This window comes from Aptenodytes forsteri, unplaced genomic scaffold, assembly GCF_000699145.1.
Source record: "Aptenodytes forsteri isolate BGI_AS27 unplaced genomic scaffold, ASM69914v1 Scaffold71, whole genome shotgun sequence".
Classification (NCBI taxonomy): Eukaryota; Metazoa; Chordata; class Aves; order Sphenisciformes; family Spheniscidae; genus Aptenodytes; species Aptenodytes forsteri.
The window spans coordinates 2,968,064-2,987,572 of record NW_008795923.1 but is presented as its reverse complement, the minus strand read 5'-3'; the positions used below and the strand labels follow the sequence as shown (position 1 = coordinate 2,987,572).

The 19,509-nt window shown below is 39.2% G+C and overlaps 1 protein-coding gene across 2 annotated transcripts in view; it reads left to right on the top strand.

Moving 5' to 3' along the window:
* The window catches only part of NAV3 (neuron navigator 3), a 284,264-nt gene that overhangs the window by 137,029 nt on the left and 127,726 nt on the right, over positions 1–19,509 (top strand). For both annotated transcript variants that reach the window (XM_009284931.1, XM_009284930.2), the window contains exons 8-9: positions 5,234–6,269; positions 17,190–17,305. In XM_009284931.1, the coding sequence (XP_009283206.1) occupies positions 5,234–6,269; positions 17,190–17,305 (1,152 nt within the window). The remainder of the gene's footprint in view (positions 1–5,233; positions 6,270–17,189; positions 17,306–19,509) is intronic.

The window sequence follows — 19,509 nt, the reverse complement described above, 5'->3', positions numbered from 1 at the left end:
AATACAAGTTTGTTTTAGAGTATAAAGCAGAAGGGAAAATGACTGCTGTGAGTGCAGGCTAGCGAAGGATATTTTTTATAGTACCCTAAAAGAACACGTGAGAACCTATATTTGAATTCACCATGCTACTTCTTTGCCTAAAGAGAAAAACAACTGAACCATGCTATATTTTAAATTTAATTATTATAGTGGGTAATTTTTTAATATTACAATGAAATTTTCAAGTAGTCTTTTGATTTTTTTTTAAAGTATTTGAGGATGTTCTGTGGCCTGAGGTTTTTTTGAGAATTTGTTTAGAAAGAAACTTCAACCCTCACAATAGTAATAGTAATAATAACAAACACCTCTTTAAAAAAAAGTGTCACTACACATTGAAAAACTGATTTTTCCTTACAGTGTGGCACACATAATAAACGTTATATTTCAAATTTTGCTTCTGATGCAGATGCTTGGAGCAAGATAACTTTAACAGCTTCCGTTAGAATGGATATACAGTCCATACACTCTAATTTCTGAGACACAGATCATATAGTAAATAGCTTGTAATTCTGCATGAGTGCTGCATAAACTGAAGCAGAAAACAAGATGACTTGCGCTAGGTAAATAGTCATTAGAGGTTGGGACCTCCAGACCTCTTCAAGGGCAGACCACTTTTGGTACATTTTTCTCTGCTGTACACCTTCCTGTATGTGCTATAAGGAGACCTCAGAAAAGATATACAGCATAAAGGGGTTTTTTTAATCCAGTTATATGTAATACTTGAAATCCATTCCTGCATAACACGGTTTCCAACTCAGTCACAGTGGGGAGTGGATATGTAGCCATAGAGTTAAAGGAGACCTGAAGGTGATCTAAAATAAGACGTGATATGGGCCTTTTATTTAGTATTTCATTATTTAGTATGTCATTAATGTTACCTCCTTTGAATGTTGCTTAGGGAGTAGATCACACCATAAGAAACCGAGCTCCCCTGAGCGAATGCAGGTTTGCTCTTTATTGAGTACAGCCCAGTTTTCACCCACAGACCCGACCCATTGCTGTGACACAGGTAACTGTGTATAGCTGTGGTTAAGTCAGGAACACAGAATGCACCGAAACAATAAACATGCCATTAGCTGAAACTCATCTGTCAAGCTTTAGTGAGCTGATTTTTTTTCTTTTTTGGTTGGACTTTGCAGCTTATGGTTGGGTTTCGAAGAACACGTCTGTTTTCCAAGTCACATCACATCTATCTGCTTCTGACTTAATAAAATGAAGACGAAAATAAAACTATGAAAATGAAACTGTTTGAATAAAGTAATTATTCACATTGCCAATAAGGTGGATACCCAGGGTGTTTTGAGCCCAGCAAAGAAATAATGTTCTAATTCAAGTCAAATTTTAAAAACAAATATTTACACTTTAGAGCTTAGAAACACTGTACCTGAACACTGGTAAGGGTCTCTACGTCGTGGAGTTTAATTGCCTGCTTTCAAATATAATTTAATAATATAAAATGGTGTTTGTGTATTGTCCAAACTCGACTTCAACAGTATTTGGTTATTTTGCCCATACCAACTCTGAGAAACTCTGTCCTGGAACTCCACTGTCTGATGATGCAAATCGTTGTTCATCTGTGGCCAGTACATACATCTAGAGCTAATTTGTTTACATTTCTTCTGGTGCCAGTATTTTGCCAGTTGTCCCTGGTGGTGGTCTCCTCCTGTGCTGATAAGGGGTAGCTACTTTCTCATGGACATCTGGAAAGGGACAGCTGAACAAGCTGAATTTTTTTAATCTCACCAGATAGACCTCCCATTCCTCGAAACATCCTTATAGCAATCCCTTGCAGCTCTTCCATTTTCTACTAACCTTTTTTATTGTGAGTGACTAAAATTGGATACCCTAATCTGGGCACCTGTCTGCTGCAGAATATTTAGATTATCAGTACCTAACTATGCTGCAATGGGGGAGCTGTTGTCACAAAGGTCCTGTCTTCTCCAACAGCACAGAACACCACAAAGGTCACAGACGAGAAGATAGAGGAATTTGATTATATACTGGACCCAAGTTTAACCCCACACGTGTCCTTTATTTGTGCAACAGCCTATGAAAAGTGGACTTGAAAATGTCCATTCGGTTGTCACGTATTTGCTGGGTTCTGGTAGAAATTTCCCTTTTTGCACTGAATGCCTGGGGGTGTTGCTGTTCTCCTTTCCCAACGCAGGTTGGGCTGAGCCCTGAAGCACAGAGCTGTCAAGCAGAATGCAAAATTGTTTTCGCCACAAGCTGATTACGCATTTCAGCAGTAAGGGGATTGGGCCCTAAACAGAAGCCTGTCTTCTTGTAAAATTTAGTTTATAGAAATATGAAATCCTTGTCATAGGTTGGGTTCACTCTGTATCAAAATCACCACAAGGTGGGGACAGATTTCATATAATGAACAGCTAAAGCTAAGTCCCAATTGAACGTGCAGAAGGCAATGAATGATGTGAAGCTTCAAGTAATACATTTGGGCTGGGGGGGAAATAAATCTTTTTATTCCACATCTTTAAACATACAGACAGACTCTCAATATTTCTTGAGAGCATGCAGTCCACGTTCCTTGCGGAAACATCAAGGATAGACTTTAAATTGAAGATTAAAGGCAAATTAAAGTTCTCTGTAACTTTTTTGATGCTGTTTATGGTTTGTGATGTAGGGATCAAATAAGTACCAGTGGTTCCAGGAACCCGTGGTTTTTTGCTATATATGTAGCAGAACAAGCTGCTGATGAAATGGTAAATACTCTTCTTTTTACAATTTTGCCCCCCAATGAGTTTAATATTATATAACAGGAGATATGGTAAGGCATACATTCTTCTTTTTAATCGGATGTTGGGTTTTTTTTTCTTTTTGAAGTAAAACTAATAACCTGAAGCCATACAGGTAAATATGGTATTTACCATGTATGGTACATTTGGTACATTTACCAAATGTAACAGAATTAGTACAACAGAGTGTAGTGGCATCCTGCTGTTCACAGATTGTTACATGTATTCTGCATCAGCTTTGCATATTCTTACGGTGAATTGTTCTTCTGTAAAACTATTGGGATAGCTAAAGATCCCAATCCTCCTGTGTAATTAAGGCAAGCTTAGTGCAAGGCAAGACGTGTGCAAGAAGGTCCTTGTGCACACCCAGTCCTGGGCTATCAGCCACGGGGCTGATCCCTGGTATAAATTAAGAAAGCCTGAGGGCTGCAGTAATTTCCAACAGCTGTTGTTGGCCCCAGGCTCTCTTCCAGGATCTGAGGCTCACCAGAAAATAGCAGGGGCCCAGCCACAATTCCTGCCTTGGTCGCGAGGGAGGAATCAGCTCTGCAGCCACCCACCAAAGCTGCTCCATGTGCATAGTGCTACCTGGAGCTGGGGAATAAGCCATAACCTCACCTGTCCCAAAAAATGCTCTGAGGCAACCCTTACCAGTTAATGTCTTCTTGCCTAGTAACTGGGTGCAGCAGAGGTGCTTGAAATCTTCTGTGAAGGTGAACTGAGCTCATTTAGCACTGTGGGGTTTTCATATCAGGCTGAGGAGCACATGAAAAACTCTGGGCAGATGGAATTATACAGCATCTATCGAAGGTGGAGGTGATTGGCCTGCCATGGTACAGTTGTTAATAGTGTTAAGCAAGTAAAAGCTGTTACACTTCTGTCATGTTACTTTTATTCAGATTTTTTATTTTTAAACTAGAACTTCTTACGTGCTGTTTAGAGAAGTAGATTTTGCTATGTTTGCATTCTCTTTTTGTTAAAGAAAAAACAGCTTTCCTTTCAGGATGCTCAAAATCCTCCCTTTCCTATGTGTATTACTGGCCTTCAGACTTCCAGGTGGGTAGTCTTATCCATACTAGGGCCTTAGGGCTGAGACTGTAAAAATTAAAATGATGCATAACTTCAAACTCTGTGCTGAAAGGGCAAATGTCTTCAGTGTCCTCACCTACTATATTAATCGGACAGAGCGGTCCCAAGGCATGACTGTGGAGTCATGTGGGTATGTAACACATCAAGCACTCTTTTTTTGCCATTCCATGAACTATATTTGCATTGCCTGTTTCATAGGCTTTCTTGTAGTGCTGAATTTGATATACTATAAGCAGGCTTACGCTTAATTCACTGGCAGTCCCAAGACTGAATGGCAAGACAAGATAGATACACTGAGAAAAAATATGTCATCTGCTGAAATAGCTATCTACCACATATTTGATTGCCATTACCACTTCATTTCTCTGGTGCTCCAGAGTAATAGTGTTTAGATTCTCAGATATGTCTTGGAAATCTGAGCTTCATACAGAAGAGCTTAACCCTTTCGTGCGTTGGTCTGTTTTGCTTAATAAGGCTAGATGACTTTTTTGAAAATCATGGTTGCCAATTAGCATAGTTTGATTATTGCAGAAGGAGTCGTCTTCTCATTCATTCTGAAGATTCGCTGAAGTTCCTGAACGATGTAAATGTAGTGAAGGTACCAGAGCCACGTAAACAAGCCTTCTGTACCTACCTGAGCTTCAGGCCCAAAACAACTATTGTTGCTGTACCCATGTAGATGGTATATCACTGTAACTTTCAGGTACTGACACTGGTGAAACTGTTGATACATATTTTTTCCCACCTATGAAAGTGCACTGGGATAAGTTCCTGAAGTCAGCTACTAAAGGTTCTTAACTGTACTTAAAAACAAGAAAGTATAGTGACCAACCATTTTTTGCTTTTATGAATATTGATTGTATCCATTTAATTTCAGTATTACTCAGTCCTCCTCCTCCCGCCCAAAACCTCAGCTTTCTAGCACAAATTTTGCTTTCACTAGACATCAAAACCATCTTTCTCTGGTTTTGTTTTTTTTTCCAATATTGTAGCATTCTGTTTTCTTCCATGTCTCAGTGTTTTATTATTAACAAGTGATTGGAAGAATTTCTGTATGACTTATTAAAGATAAAATCTTTAAATTGGAAGGTTTAATTTGTATAATGAAATAGTTACAAGGAAGGTGTTTCCAAGGCTCTCTTGAGCTCATAGAAGTATTGCACAACACTGTGATGGTGGGGGAAAAAAAAAGGCATTTTCAATTAGCATCCTTCATGTTCCATGCACGTGTAAATTATTTTTATTATAAATCACATGTAACTGTTTTAAATGCCAGAGGAGTATGGTATCACCTTCAAGCAGGAGATGGGAGAATAATTGTACCGTTATGGTTCTTTCTGTTTTTTAAGCAGATTCACCAAAAGGCCCTCACCCATCTGCAGGCATGAATGGAAATGTGCAGCATCCCACCAGCACCGGGCAGCAGCAGGTCTCTGCCATACCCTCTCCAAGTGCCAGCAAGCCTTGGCGCAGCAAATCCATGAATGTCAAACACAGCGCGACCTCTACCATGCTGTCCGTGAAACAGCCTAGTCCTGCAACCTCCCCTACTCCATCTTCAGACAGGCTCAAGCCACCCCCTTCTGAAGGCGTGAAGCCTCCTTCATCTGGACAAAAATCTATGCTGGAAAAATTCAAGCTGGTTAATGCTAGGACTGCTCTGAGACCTCCTTTGTCACTGAGCTCAGGACCCAGTGACAGTGGGAGAGAGGATGATACCTTTTCAGAGTGTGGTGAAATGGATGTCTTAAGCGGTGGGGTGAACAGCGGCGGCTCCACAAGTAGCAGTCCTAAAGTATCACCGAAGTTAACCCCTCCGAAAGCTGGAAGCAAAAATCTCAGCAATAAAAAGTCTTTGCTACAGCCAAAGGACAAAGAGGAAAAGAACAGGGACAAAAACAAAGTTTGCACTGAGAAAACAGTCAAGGAGGAGAAGGACCAGGTCACTGAAACATCTACAAAGAAGAGCTCAAAAATTGCAAGCTTAATCCCAAAGGGAAGCAAGACGACAGCAGCCAAGAAGGAAAGTTTAATACCGTCTTCTAGCGGGATCCCGAAACCTGGATCGAAGGTGCCAACAGCAAAGCAGAGCGCTTCTTCCGCATGCACGGGAAGTAAGGAGGCTGAAAAACTGAGGACTACAAAAGGAAACCAGTCCCAATCAACATCAAAATCTCAGCTTAGCGAGAAGGCTTCTCCTTCCTCTGGTCTTGCTTCTTCTGAAGGGAAAGAACCAAGTGCAGCTCTTACCCCAGGGTCCTCTGCGGCTCTGTCGGCCTCGATGGCTGCAAGCAGCGGCCAAGGCACGGGAAATGGTGTCGTCCAGCTTCCTCAGCAACAGCAATACAGCCACCCCAACACTGCCACAGTAGCTCCTTTCATTTATAGGTAAGGTCACGGAGGGAAACTGGGTTTGTGTTACCATTTAGGAAAGAGAGCTAAAACGGATAGAGCAATGGTGGATCACACTGTTATGTTTCTTATCTTCCAGTTTCTGTCACAGCATCACGCACATGTTTTCCTAATATTATTTTTTAATTAATATTACTGTATGAATAATTTCTTCCAAGAACTCTGAGTCTCTACCTTGTACAAAAGCAATCCACTGCAAATATTTGCCATTTAAAATTCAGGATGTTTTGATTAGAAATACAAATCACATGATACATTCCCTGTGCTGCTTTTGAAAGGTCACGGCTGAGTCAGGTTTCTAGTGCGAATATTGTTGTTTGCAATTTAAGAACCTCAACATTTATTTGCTGATATTCAATAATATTTGCTTAAAATACACTGTTCTCTTAAAAAATCCTAAAATAAACTGCTGACGTTTTCAGAGTATGTAACAGTACTAGTAGGGTATTAGAGGAAAAACCATATACAACATTTTGGGCAGAGACAAAAGGTTGCTGTTTGCGGGCCCTTTTCCTGTTTAGTTTTATACGCGAACTAGGTATAGATTAACTCCACGGAGGCAGTTAAGTTTTACAGGTGATACAAACTCTTCTGATGGCCAAGGCTCTGGAATAGAGGAATGAACAGTTAAATGTATCAACCTTTGTCTGAATTTATTTTGTATATGATAGAGCAACTGGAGAGAAGCTGAGAGATTTCGTCATTGTACAGCTCAGAAGACAGAGTAAGTGTAGAAAGACTGGCAGGCTGGTTTGAGTAATGATTTCAGATGTCAGCTGTTGGAGGGCTTTAGCTTCAGTTGTGGGTAAATTTAACATCTGATAAAATGACAAATACATTATTAAGCAAAATATACTGGCAGGTTTTGTTAGTGAGTATTACTGTAGATAATCTTGGCTAAAGATTAAAGAGGTGCTGAAGTAGGCTCTGAGGGAGTATATATATCATTACACACAACTAAACATAGCTTCAAAACCAATCTGCATGAGTGATAAACTATTTAAGTTAATTCTGAACAAAAGCAGTTCAGAAAATCATATGGGAGAGGAAAAAGGCGTAATATAGGTTACATTTATTCTAATATGCAGTGGGTAGCCTCTTGAGTTTCAATTAAATGTATCACTAAATGTGCTTAATATGCATGTTTCTTTATAACTATATGGAATAACCTCAGTGATACAGACGATTTGCAGCATGGTACTTAGGATGGCCTACATATGTGTTAGGGTGCATATACAAAGAGAGGGAAAAACAAGCTATGCTTTGCCTTCAGATGCATGTGCTATCTAATGGCAATTTTACCACATATTGATGCCATTTCATTGCATGATAGAGATATCTTATCATTCTTTTAAGCTTCATCATGAAGCAAACTGTATTTTGAATTTTAAAGGGCGATAGAAACATGCATCTTCCAGTAAAATTTGGTATTAATAATCATCTGTTTGCTTCAAACAAACAGCAAAGGAGACTGTATTTGAAGTTAAATCTCGCATGAAAATAAAATTCTCAGAGCCAAGGTCTGATCTCAGAATGCCATAAACCCAGAGTAATAGACCGACTTTGATGAGGTTACTTCAATGTGTATCTCTGTAACTGAGAGCAGAATCTGACCCAAAAATACACAGTAACTACATTTCTTACAATTCTCAAGGGCTTTGTAATAGTACACAATGATTTCATAGAAGAATATAAATATAACCAAGGATAAAATATCCACATTTCCAAAGTCAGCATATTTATTTTTGTGGACATATGGCAAGTAGAAATGTGCATGAAGCTGGGGTACTGTATTTACACTTTCTTGCTCTTAAACATAACTGTTTTCTGAGCAGTCACCACAATTTATACGCAGAATTTTCAGGTGCGCTTGTTAGCTGCTAGGACAGCTGTATAGATCAATGAGTTAATAAACAATAGTTACCATTCAGACTAAGTTTTTTACAGCTAGAAGGAATATCTAGGCTCTGTACATTTGTGCTGCAGTTCTTGTAAAAAGTTGCAATATAATTTAGTAATGTTACAGTGCATTTTATCCAGAATCCTGCAGAATACTGCAATGTACTGCAATATACTACTGTGATGAGTTTAGGCTGTTAACACAAGGATAAGTAAGCTACTGCTTTTTCTGGTTTGTTGCTGATACCTGCAGATATCATGTATTTTGCAATGTTTGATTATTACCCAAAAGGATATTACTGTAGATTTTTGAGTAAAAGCAAGTATTCCAAAGAGTTGTTTTGAGGCTGGCATGTATTTTGCAATGCTGTAACAGTTATCAACACTCATGTTTTCAAGGAGTTGTGTATTTTTATTAATGGACAGTAGATAGAAAATACTGTTTCACTAGGAGGTTCTGAAATGATACATCACACTATCCAGCTTTGCACTCTTGGTGCTTTGTTCTATCTGATATCACATTGTATTTCTATGCCTCTTAAACACCATGGCATGGAAATTCATACAGGATTATTACTTCTCTTCAAAGATTAGCAGCAACAGTCAGAGTTGCATTTGAGATAATCTCAATGGGTATAACTTAAATTCTTCCATCCTCCTCAGCAAGTGATTATTTATTTTCAAATGCGATTGTGAATGTGTTATTTACAGCCTGTGTCCCCTCTGAAGTTGACTGCAGGGTCCAACTGATATAAGAAAGGCTGAAGTAGATGTAATTTAGTTGCCAGAAAGCTTGATAAGAGAGATACAGCAAGTAAAACAACTAAGAGGAAGGTGGCAGAGACTGTATAATTGTTTAAAGTATACCAGCCACTACTTTAAATTACACATTCCTGTCGTGGTTTAACCCCAGCTGGCAACTGAGCACCACACAGCTGCTCGCTCACTCCCCCCACAGTGGGATGGGGGAAAGAATTGGAAGAGTAAAAATGAGAAAACTCATTAGTTGAGATAAAGACAGCTTAATAGGTAAAGCAAAAGCCATGCATGCCAGCAAAGCAAAACAAGGAATTCATTCACTACTTCCCATCGGCAGGCAGGTGTTCAGCCATCTCCAGGAAAGCAGGGCTCCATCATGTGTAATGGTTACTTGGGAAGACAAAATGCCATAACTCCGAACATCCCCCCTTCCTTCTTCTTCCCTCAGCTTTATATGCTGAGCATGACACCATATGGCATGGAATATCCCTTTGGTCAGTTGGGGTCAGCTGTCCCGGCTGTGTCCCCTCCCAACTTCTTGTGCACCCCCAGCCTGCTCGCTGGTGGGGTGGGGTGAGAAGCAGAAAAGGCCTTGACTCTGTGTAAGCGCTGCTCAGCAATAACTAAAACATTCCTGTGTTATCAACACTGTTTTCAGCACAAATCCAAAACGTAGCCCCATACTAGATACTATGAAGAAAATTAACTCTACCCCAGCCAAAGCCAGACATTCTGTCTTCTACATAGACAGAATTGGAGGGAGATGGAAATTGTGCCATCTGCCGGAGTCCCTTAGACTCGTATTGAAAGTGGCCATAGAATTTAGTTATCTTCCTAGTGGTGCTTAAATTTCAGATGGAGAAGTTCAGTGCCTACTGGGTTACAGTGAAAACAGGAAAAAGAGGCATTAATAAAAAAAAAAAAAAGTCTGAATCTTTCTCCTAAAATCTTAGCAACAGAATAACAGCTTAATTGCTCAGTATTTGGAGTTCTTAGCTTTCCTACGCATTGCTCAAAAGTGTAATATAACCTGTAATTCCAAACATTTTCTTGCACAGAGTCTGTTGTATGCAATCATTGCTTTAGTTTTTGTGAGCCAAATTGTGTAAGTTTGCGTTATTTCCATAAAATGGGAAACATAACTAATAGTCCCAGGAGTAACACAAATATCACCTCACTCCATGGGGCAAATCCTTAGCTGATGTAAATCATGATAACCCTACATGCAGTATGCGATGTGTTGGCAATTAACATTTGCTGTGGATTTGCTCAAACACTAAAGGAATATGTCAATAGGCGAACGTTGAGTTGTAACTGGACGCATGTACTGCAGTTTAGTTTTATTTTATTGACTCCTCCAGTAACCGCTGTAGGAGCTTAGTGGGTCTCTTTTCCATGGCTGGAATATAGAATCTGAAGTGCCCAAATCCCAGGGGCTGTGGTGCTCAGGAATTGCTTATTGCCTGAAATGCTGAAAGTATAGAAACTGCTGCAGAGAATTAGCTGACCGCTCATCATCCTGAGCTGCACTTCTATGTTGTGCATCGCTTAAATTTCAGTCCTTCAGCTAAGTTTGTAGTTGAATGATAGTGACATCTGGAAGAAGTTTCAGCACTGTCTGAATTGAGACCTTGCAGAGATACTCTTTCAGTGTCAATGCTGGACTACAAAAACCAGTTTGGCACTCATTTTGTCCCTGAAGAATAAGAAACTGGTAATTTTAGCTACCCAGTAGATTGGTATAGAGAAGATGGAGCCAGACTCTTCTCTGGAATGCAGGGTGATAGGATGAGAGGTAAAAGATGCAAATTACAGCAGGGGAGATGCTGATTAAAAGTTAGAAAAAATATTTTTACCTTGAGGGTGGTAAAACACTGGAGCAGGCTGCCCAGAGAGGTTGTAGAAGCTCTGTCCTGGGACCTGTTCAAGACTCAACCAAATGAGGCCCTGAGCAACTTAATGTAACCAGACCTGCTTTGAGCAGGTCATTGGACCAGATGGCATTTAGAACATCTTTCTGATCTAAATTACTTTATGATTCTGTGAGGACTAAAGTGTTCACTAGATAGAGGCAGAGAAAGGAAATATCAGTATAATAACTAAACATGTTACCAGGTACTAAAATCTTCTTCCTATCTCCTTTCCTATGTGGTGATTGAAACAGTTCTATTACTAGAGCATAGCTTCAAGGGTGCATGGGAAGTGCAGAGCTGTGACAGATGGGAAGGAGGATCTAATCTGGTTGCACCTCTGGAGGCACAGTGAAATTCAATTCCAGCTGCCTGTTCAGGATGTTTTTATACTGGCTTAGGGAAAAAAATAAACTACTCTTTAGGCATCCTGCAAGCACAGCATCTGCAGGGTTTGTTGAAGCCATATTTATGTCCACTTTTAATGACTAGAAGGTACTACTGGTCACTGATTGTGGAGTTAAAATTAAGTTTTCAGTAAAAGACATTCTATGAGTTAATTGTGTTTGTTAATAATAGATTGTGCTGCTAAACATACTGCAACTCTTTCTTTAAAAATGTGATGATTCAAGGTTACACTGCAGTGCTTTATTGATTTCCATTATTTACATTACTGTTGTGAAAATAAAACAACAGTCACCACCAAAATTTTGCAATCGTAGGTAGCGCTAAACATTGCCACCCACCAGTTTTACTTGTAACAAAAACAGTGTTTAGAAAAATCCTCCCATTTTCTCATGCTTGATTTTTAAGTAATTGTGCAAGAAAAGTTTCCAGTGTAGAGGTGTTGGCTTAAGAGATGGGAAGGAAGATAATAAGCGAAGAAATCATCATAAAGACATACTTGATTAATACTGAGTTAAAACGGTAGCTTGATAACTCAGTTGCTTGCTGTTTATGATCTGAAGTTATTCTCTTAAATTGTCATGCAGACAAGTGTGGCCTTATTCCTTTGACTAAATAATCAGTAAAATGTAGGATAAAGGACCAAAAAGGCTATTCTGTCCATTTTTCTGTCACTGGCAACCATATTAACCCTTTCATAAACCAACTAAGCTTTATTTTAAACTAGTTAATCCCCAATACTCCAATGGGAAGGTTCCTCCAGAAACTCACTCATCTCATTGTTAGAAATTGTTTACAACCCACATGATGAGATTTCATCCATTTATTACTTTGTTAGTACTGTCCTTTTGCTTAAAAGGTTGTTTTCCCTCTTTTTGATCGCTCTTTTTAAATATGCGAGGGAATAATCCCACCCCCTTCCTTCTCTTTTGCAAGGCTAAACCAAATTGTCTCTTTTCTTTCCTTTCAGAAGGGCTTCTTCTTCCCCATGAGCATCCTAGTAGCCCTTCCCTGCAGCTGTTCCCAATTTAACTCACATGTCTTGAACATGGGTGATCAAACTGCTCATATTCCAGATGTGGTCCTGCCAGTCTGTTACACTGACAGTGATACACATTCAAGACAGCTGCACCTCAGAGAGTTGTTGGAAAAAAAAAAAACCCAGCATATTCATCTGATATCTTTTGGAATGTCGAGTAAAAACCAAACAGATCTTTGATGTTATCTGTGTTTATCAAAGGTTGGCTATTTCGTCAGAGACGGGAAATGACTGACTGCGTTTAAGACAGCTTATTAAGCAGTGTTCCAAATTCTGTTCTTAATTACTCCTGTACAGGCTCATTTTAATCAAACTGAATGAGCTTGTGCAGGTGTGATTGAGAGCAGGATTTGTCCCATTAAGCAAGTTTGATGCTCTTACAAATAGGTAGCATATAACTCAGTGGGTTGGGTATAAATATATTCTCTGATTGCCATGATTAAAATAGAAAACAGATTGTCCTGTTTTCATGACAGTTCCCTAAATTAACCTGTGCTGCAGATGCACAGCACTGGAAGAAATGTCAACGGGGTTGCTTTGACTAAACTGAAATTATTTTCACTTTTCTTGATGTCAAGAGAGATGCAAGGATTTAAATTTTTTTTTTTAAGGCAGTGGGCTGTGAATAGGTAGAGGAACTTTCCTTGATGTCAATAGTGATGCAAGGATTTAATTTTTTTTTTTAAGGCAGGGGGCTGTGAATAGGTAGAGAATAGAGGGCCATTCATTAAAGCCAATACGTAAGGTTAATGAGATCTTTTAATTTGCTGTTTGGTTGCCTGGAGCTTAATCTGTGCTGCAGTCCTGCAGAGATCACTTGAGTCATTCATGGGATTAATATGGCCCAGAGAAAGAAGTAAAAGCCAGAAGCATAGGGGAAGGCAAATCTCACGATTTCACCTTCCTTTTTTTTTTTTTTTTGAACCAGAATGGCTGAGCTAAGCAAAGAGGCATCTACATGCTGCTTCTAATATATCACACCCTGTGACAGGCCTAGAGCAGAGCAACTTGAAGTTTTAGGCACCCAGTCTACACCTGGACCTCCTTACTCCCCAAGAGCTGGGGCTTCTACATGGTTTTTGCTTAGAAATCTTTCACCACTAGACCATTCTCAGCCCATCTGGGCTAAGCTCAGCTCCAGAAAAAATCAGGGCCTTGGCCATCATGCACCAAAAGGCTGCTGTGGCAGCTGGCAACCCAGTGGAGACCTGGTGGGAGAAGAGCTATTGATGAGAGCCCCATCCCCAGGTTCGTCCTTGGGGTACCTCCATCATGGGTGCCCAAGGGCTGGGCAGGTGCCTTTTGGCCCATCACCACCACAATAAATAACCAGTTTTCTCAAGTAAGCAGAACTTTAACTGCTGCAAAATCCATAGTGCTCTGTGGGATTTCTGTTGTTGCCTCAGATAATTAGAATCATTGATGTTTTTACCAAATTAAACATAAAAATGCTGAATGAAGCCAGTACAGCAGTTTCTTTGTTATTTGTTTTGATAGCAAATCACATTTATTTTACATTATATTTAAACTTTCAAGTTTCAAGTAAGATAAAAGGGACATTTCATGCTTCTTAGATCTGTTATTTCAGGCAGCCTATAGATTTAAGAAAACCGCATCATATTTACATTTGGTTTGTGTTTCCATGGTTTTCTTTCTACGAATTAAGTCAAACATTTTAAAATTATTAGCGTTATATGATATTTGTTATTCAGTATTTTTACTTTAAGACTTAGATTCTAATGCCATCTTACGTCCCAGAAACTGGATTTTGTGCTGCAATTAACCCCACCGATCAGATTCTAAAATTTGGAATGGAAATCTTTGGAAGTATCTCCCTTCTCACAGTGTTTTTCAACTTCTCTTCCTGGTTATAGCTGCATCAGGTTTTTGAAAACGGAAAAAAAGCCAACAAAACACTGAATAATGGAAATGTGTTTTAATTGGTATTTGGTATATCTCTAGAAGGTGTGATGTGACCTGGGCAAGCAAAGTTGTGAACAAGTGAAAACTTGTATTCGTTGTTATTTTAAGTAAACAAATTCACTCATCGTATTAAAGTTTACTTAGCTACTGTAAATCACTCATTACTTGTTTGTACTGTTGTAGGGAGATCCAGTCCTTTCAACATAAGCATCTGTGTTCCCATACAGTTAATAGTGAGTTATGTATTCATCTCTATTGACTATACAGGCGATAGTCACTGCCAGAGGGCAATCCACATCACTGGAGTTCTGTGTTTACCTATCCCCATTCACTAGATGAAGAATCAGTGCAAATGCTGGGTACCAGTGTCTGGTGGGGGTCCAGACCACTTAATCGTTTTCTGATGATAGGTGTCCAAATAAACAGGAATGGATCCTTTCTGTCCTCTCTTAGAAGACAGCTTACACATAAGGCTCTTGGTCACTCAGGGAAGGGTTTGCATCACCCTTCTGGGTTGATGCAGTGGTTGATGGTTGAACAGTTGTACAATCAGGAATGCAATGCCATAGGGTCAGAAGGAGAACAGGCAAAACTGGACTGATGTAAACTCCATACACATTTTGTGGAGAATGCTGGGAATACTTGAACTGCACGCACCTAGCTGGATGCTCTTCCTAAAAGACCAAAAGCAATCTACTCTTTTCTAGTGTTCCTCTTAACGAACTCCAGCCTCGCTCTGGCTCCAGCCCTGGCAGCTCCATGATTTGGGTTTAACAAAAAGAATGCAGACCACTTCAATTACCTTTACATGGTTTAGTGGGCATGGTGGTGTTGGGTTGACGGTTGGACTCGATGATCTTAGAGGTCTTTTCCAACCTCAATGATTCTATGATTCTATGATTCTATGATTCTGGGTTGATGCAGTGGTTGATGGTTGAACAGTTGTACAATCAGGAATGCAATGCCATAGGGTCAGAAGGAGAACAGGCAAAACTGGACTGATGTAAACTCCATACACATTTTGTGGAGAATGCTGGGAATACTTGAACTGCACGCACCTAGCTGGATGCTCTTCCTAAAAGACCAAAAGCAATCTACTCTTTTCTAGTGTTCCTCTTAACGAACTCCAGCCTCGCTCTGGCTCCAGCCCTGGCAGCTCCATGATTTGGGTTTAACAAAAAGAATGCAGACCACTTCAATTACCTTTACTGTTATTATAAGTGCCTTTTTCTGAGATGTGTTTTTGGGCTGATAGCTTGCCCTGGACTGATCCAGCACTAAGTCTCAGCACTAAACCCAGACAGGAGTACTCATGAGCATTCACGGCCTCCCAAAGTGGCTTTCAGTGAAAGCAAACATAACCCTCATTCATTTTGATGATTTGAAGCAATACGGGCAAGCAGGTGGGACTGTGGAATTTCGGTGTGTGTTCATCGGAGAGGGATAGAGTGGGCTTTTTATTACTTAGGACACTGTCCTCAAGCACCAAACGTAAAATTACATTCAAGGTCAGTAGGACATAGTTACCCTTGCAGCATGTGCTGCGCTTGTGTTTCCAGTAGCGTGTGACAGAGAGAAATAGAGACGAGAATCAAAAATAGGTTTTTATAGAGCAGTTGTCCATTTCCAGCATCCCAAAAGTAAAGAAACTGATAAGAAAGTGCATCAGATCAGACATCATTTACATTTCTATTTCTGTGTAAGTAGAGCCAGAGTTAAATGATTCTCATCAAGAGATTCCACCACGACAGTACTTGTGCTGTTGTACATGCCTATATATCCGCTCCCTTGGTTACTGTCATGAATTACTGAACAAATCCATTCAGCAAGTAACTTTGAAGAAAATGTTAACTGGAAAGTTATTTCATAAAATAAGTTGCCATAAAATTATTTTGAGAAATAAGTCACTGTTTTTATTAGTTATACTTCTAAAATACACATTCATCACACAGTTAAATGTTTGTATTTACAGTTTAGTTGGTCATTGGAAACACTTTATGGTGAATTTTGAGAATTGAGCTCTAAATGTAACATTTTAAAATTAGGATATAAATATTCCACTAGTCTTTTAAGAAATCAAAAGACTGAATGTGCTATTCATGTCAGGAAAGCTGTAAGAAATTAAGCTCTAAGTGAAGACTTTTTTCCATCGTATTTTGAAAAGTGGCTAGTATATCTTTAGATGTATACTTTTACTGTATAGAAATGTGGTATAGGTTGCTATTTAATGGCATTGTGGTTCAACAGTTCCTGTGTAAACTAAATGATACAGCTGTTCCTTAAGAAGAGACAATAATTGTGTGATCTATTTTGTATTATAATCCCTGTGCTTGAGTATTTCTTGCTACTTACCATTATGCAATAGCAAATAACTGTATTCGACAAAGGGTACCCATTATAATTTATCAATGATATCCACAGAAATATACCATCACAGAAAATACGGGCTATCTGTTAGCAAGTTAATGGAGAAACTTTTATTATTCCATTTCCTCAGTGTTCTATAAGGGGCATTATCAAAAGAAGCTGCACATAGATTTAAATATCTGGGCCAGATTTCCATTCCAGCCTTGCATAAGCTTCTTCCCCCATGGCCTTTCTCACTTAATATTTCAGCAATTACAAGTTTTCATTTCCCTTACATATGTGCAGGGATGTGACTTAACCAATTTAAATGGATTCTGCCTCTATCTGGTTGACACCTCTTGCAGAGAAAAAGCAAGGAAACAAAATGGCTCCAAATTTCCCGACATTAACTCTGAGTTGTTCCTGAAGAGAGGGACAGAGAGAGTTCCTAGTTGCTTGCAAATTTGTGTAGCTGGAGTCAAACTAACACAGTAAGAATGTGACATTCATGGTATTTTCACCATATACGGTTCTAGATGGAGCTGCAAGTAACATTTGTTTCCATTAGTACATGAATGGCAGAGAATAATAATCAATCTTCTTGCTTGATTTCAGAACTCTCTCAGAAAATGACAGTACCTCTTTACCACTTGCTGACTCCTGCACCAGTCCTACTAAAATGGATTTGTCATTCAGTAAGACTGCCAAACAGTGCCTAGAGGAGATATCTGGTGAGTAACAGTAAGTCAGGAGAAGCCTGTGAACTTCTTTATTTACATCTGTTTCTGACCAGGAGCTTTGCAATGGGTTGAAATAATACTTCTGACCTCTATTCGTGAGCGGTATTCAATATGCAGAAAATCTGGGTCATGCATAGCTAGTGCTTCAAATGCACAGTTCTCTTATCTGAACTGCCTCCTTCTGTTCAAATATCATCTTCATCAGTTTTTGCAGAAACGGGGCTTTCACAAGCTAGGGTTTCAAGTCATTATCGTTAGAGTCATACTGAGTGCTCCAAGAGGAGCGGTGGAAAATCTACTTCAGAATGTTTGACGCTGTGATGCATTTAAGATCATCAAATTAAATCATAACATCAGAATTGAGACATAAATTACACAAGATATATATTGCTTTTATAAATGAGTCTATATTCAGAAAATGAGAAAACGAACAAGTTCTTACTATTGTACCTGACTTTTAAGCTGCTGCTAGAGGTAAGCTGCTAAAGGTTGTGTTCTGGAATTCCTTGTAAACCCTGAGTAAAATCCTTATTAGGTTACAAATGTGAGGGGATTTTTTTTTTTGTCATATTGGAATAACTCCTTTGAAGTCAACAGAGCCATGCTGATTTCTATCAGCCCAGGATCTGGCCATAACTCTGCCTATGGATGCAAAAAGCAAAGTGTGTCACAGCTGACTTTCTCAGCAGGACTGAATTGCACTGCAGGGTTGTGTGGGAGTACTTTCAAAGGGACGCTTCACCAGGGCTGTTTCGTTGGGGGTTGGGGGTTTATCTTTTGTTGTTGTTTTGGGTTTTTTTCACTAGCATCTTTATTCTTATTATCATTTTTACGAGAATAAAAGGTGAAATCCTGTCCCACTGGATTCACCTGTAGTTTTGCCCTTTTACTCCAAATTTTTAACATTCAAATGAATTTATAATGAGTCATGTGGTTCTTCTTACACAGTATAACTCACTTTAAAGCAGTCATTTGACACATCAGTCTAAAATTATCTCTCCACCAGAAGGGAAATCAGATGCCCAAGCTTTGTGGGACTGCCTTGGCATTTAGCTGACTCATACTGAAATTGAGGTTTTGTCCTGGTTTGTCTCAGTCCCTTTGGAAGTTTCCTGAGTCCAACACCCCTTATTTCCACAGCCAGCTTTTGTGATAAATATGTCATCCTGAAACATGGTGTAATGTTCCCTAGAGGTGACGCATGCCTATTAAAATTAAAGTAAAAAATTATTTTTAATTAATCCAGAAATCAGACTCATTGGTCTTGCATGTGTAAAGAGTATAATTGAAACACTTACAGAAATCAAAAGATGTTTCAAGGAATTATCCACAGATGCTAAAAAAACATTATATCCACTCAGTACCTGCTGAAATGATCAAACGGGATATCATGTCTCCTGGCGTTTTACTGTTCTGAACAGAAAAGGAACAGCATCAAAAAGAATAAAATGGCATAAAGAGCACTAGACATCAGAGATGTTTCTAATCTGATTATTCAGACTCCGGCATTAGCAGTTGTCTGACATAACAAGCAGCAAAGCAGAACCACTGGGAAAATGTGGTCAATGGTTTGTTGTATACAGAGGAAAACAGATGTGTGTCACCCATAATTGGCTGTTAGCAGCAAAAAGAATGAATGGATCAAGTACTACATTTGCTGAATAAGTAATTGTCTGCGTTAGTGAACTATCTCCAAGTCATTGGTGATTCTGTCATTGGTGAACCTGCATGGAAAAAATCTCGCGTGATGGCTGTTCAGGGGAGTATTCCATGATGGATTAGCCATGAGAAAGGACAATTAAATTTTGTTACTTAGGAACATCTTTATTCTGGTATGATCAAGGGATTATACTAGTAGTAACAAGGAAATAAGCAAGGGTTATTTCCTTGATTTGGTCACTTACATCCAGGGTGTTAAGAGATGAATCCAGAGTTTCTTTCATTTGGATATTATCATTTTCCTGAAATCTTCCACTGCTGCTATGGATGGGCATCATCTTTATATTATCTCAAGCTTCTCTTGCAACTTGGTAGCCAAACACACTACCACAATATATTGGTAGGCAATAAGGATCAATAAAGATCATGCAAGGGACTGAGCATCTGTGGAAACCACTAAACAGCTTGTAGGAGAAGGTTCATAAAGTGCTGTCCCACCTGTATTATGTTTCTGCTTCATTAGTCTTTATTATTTT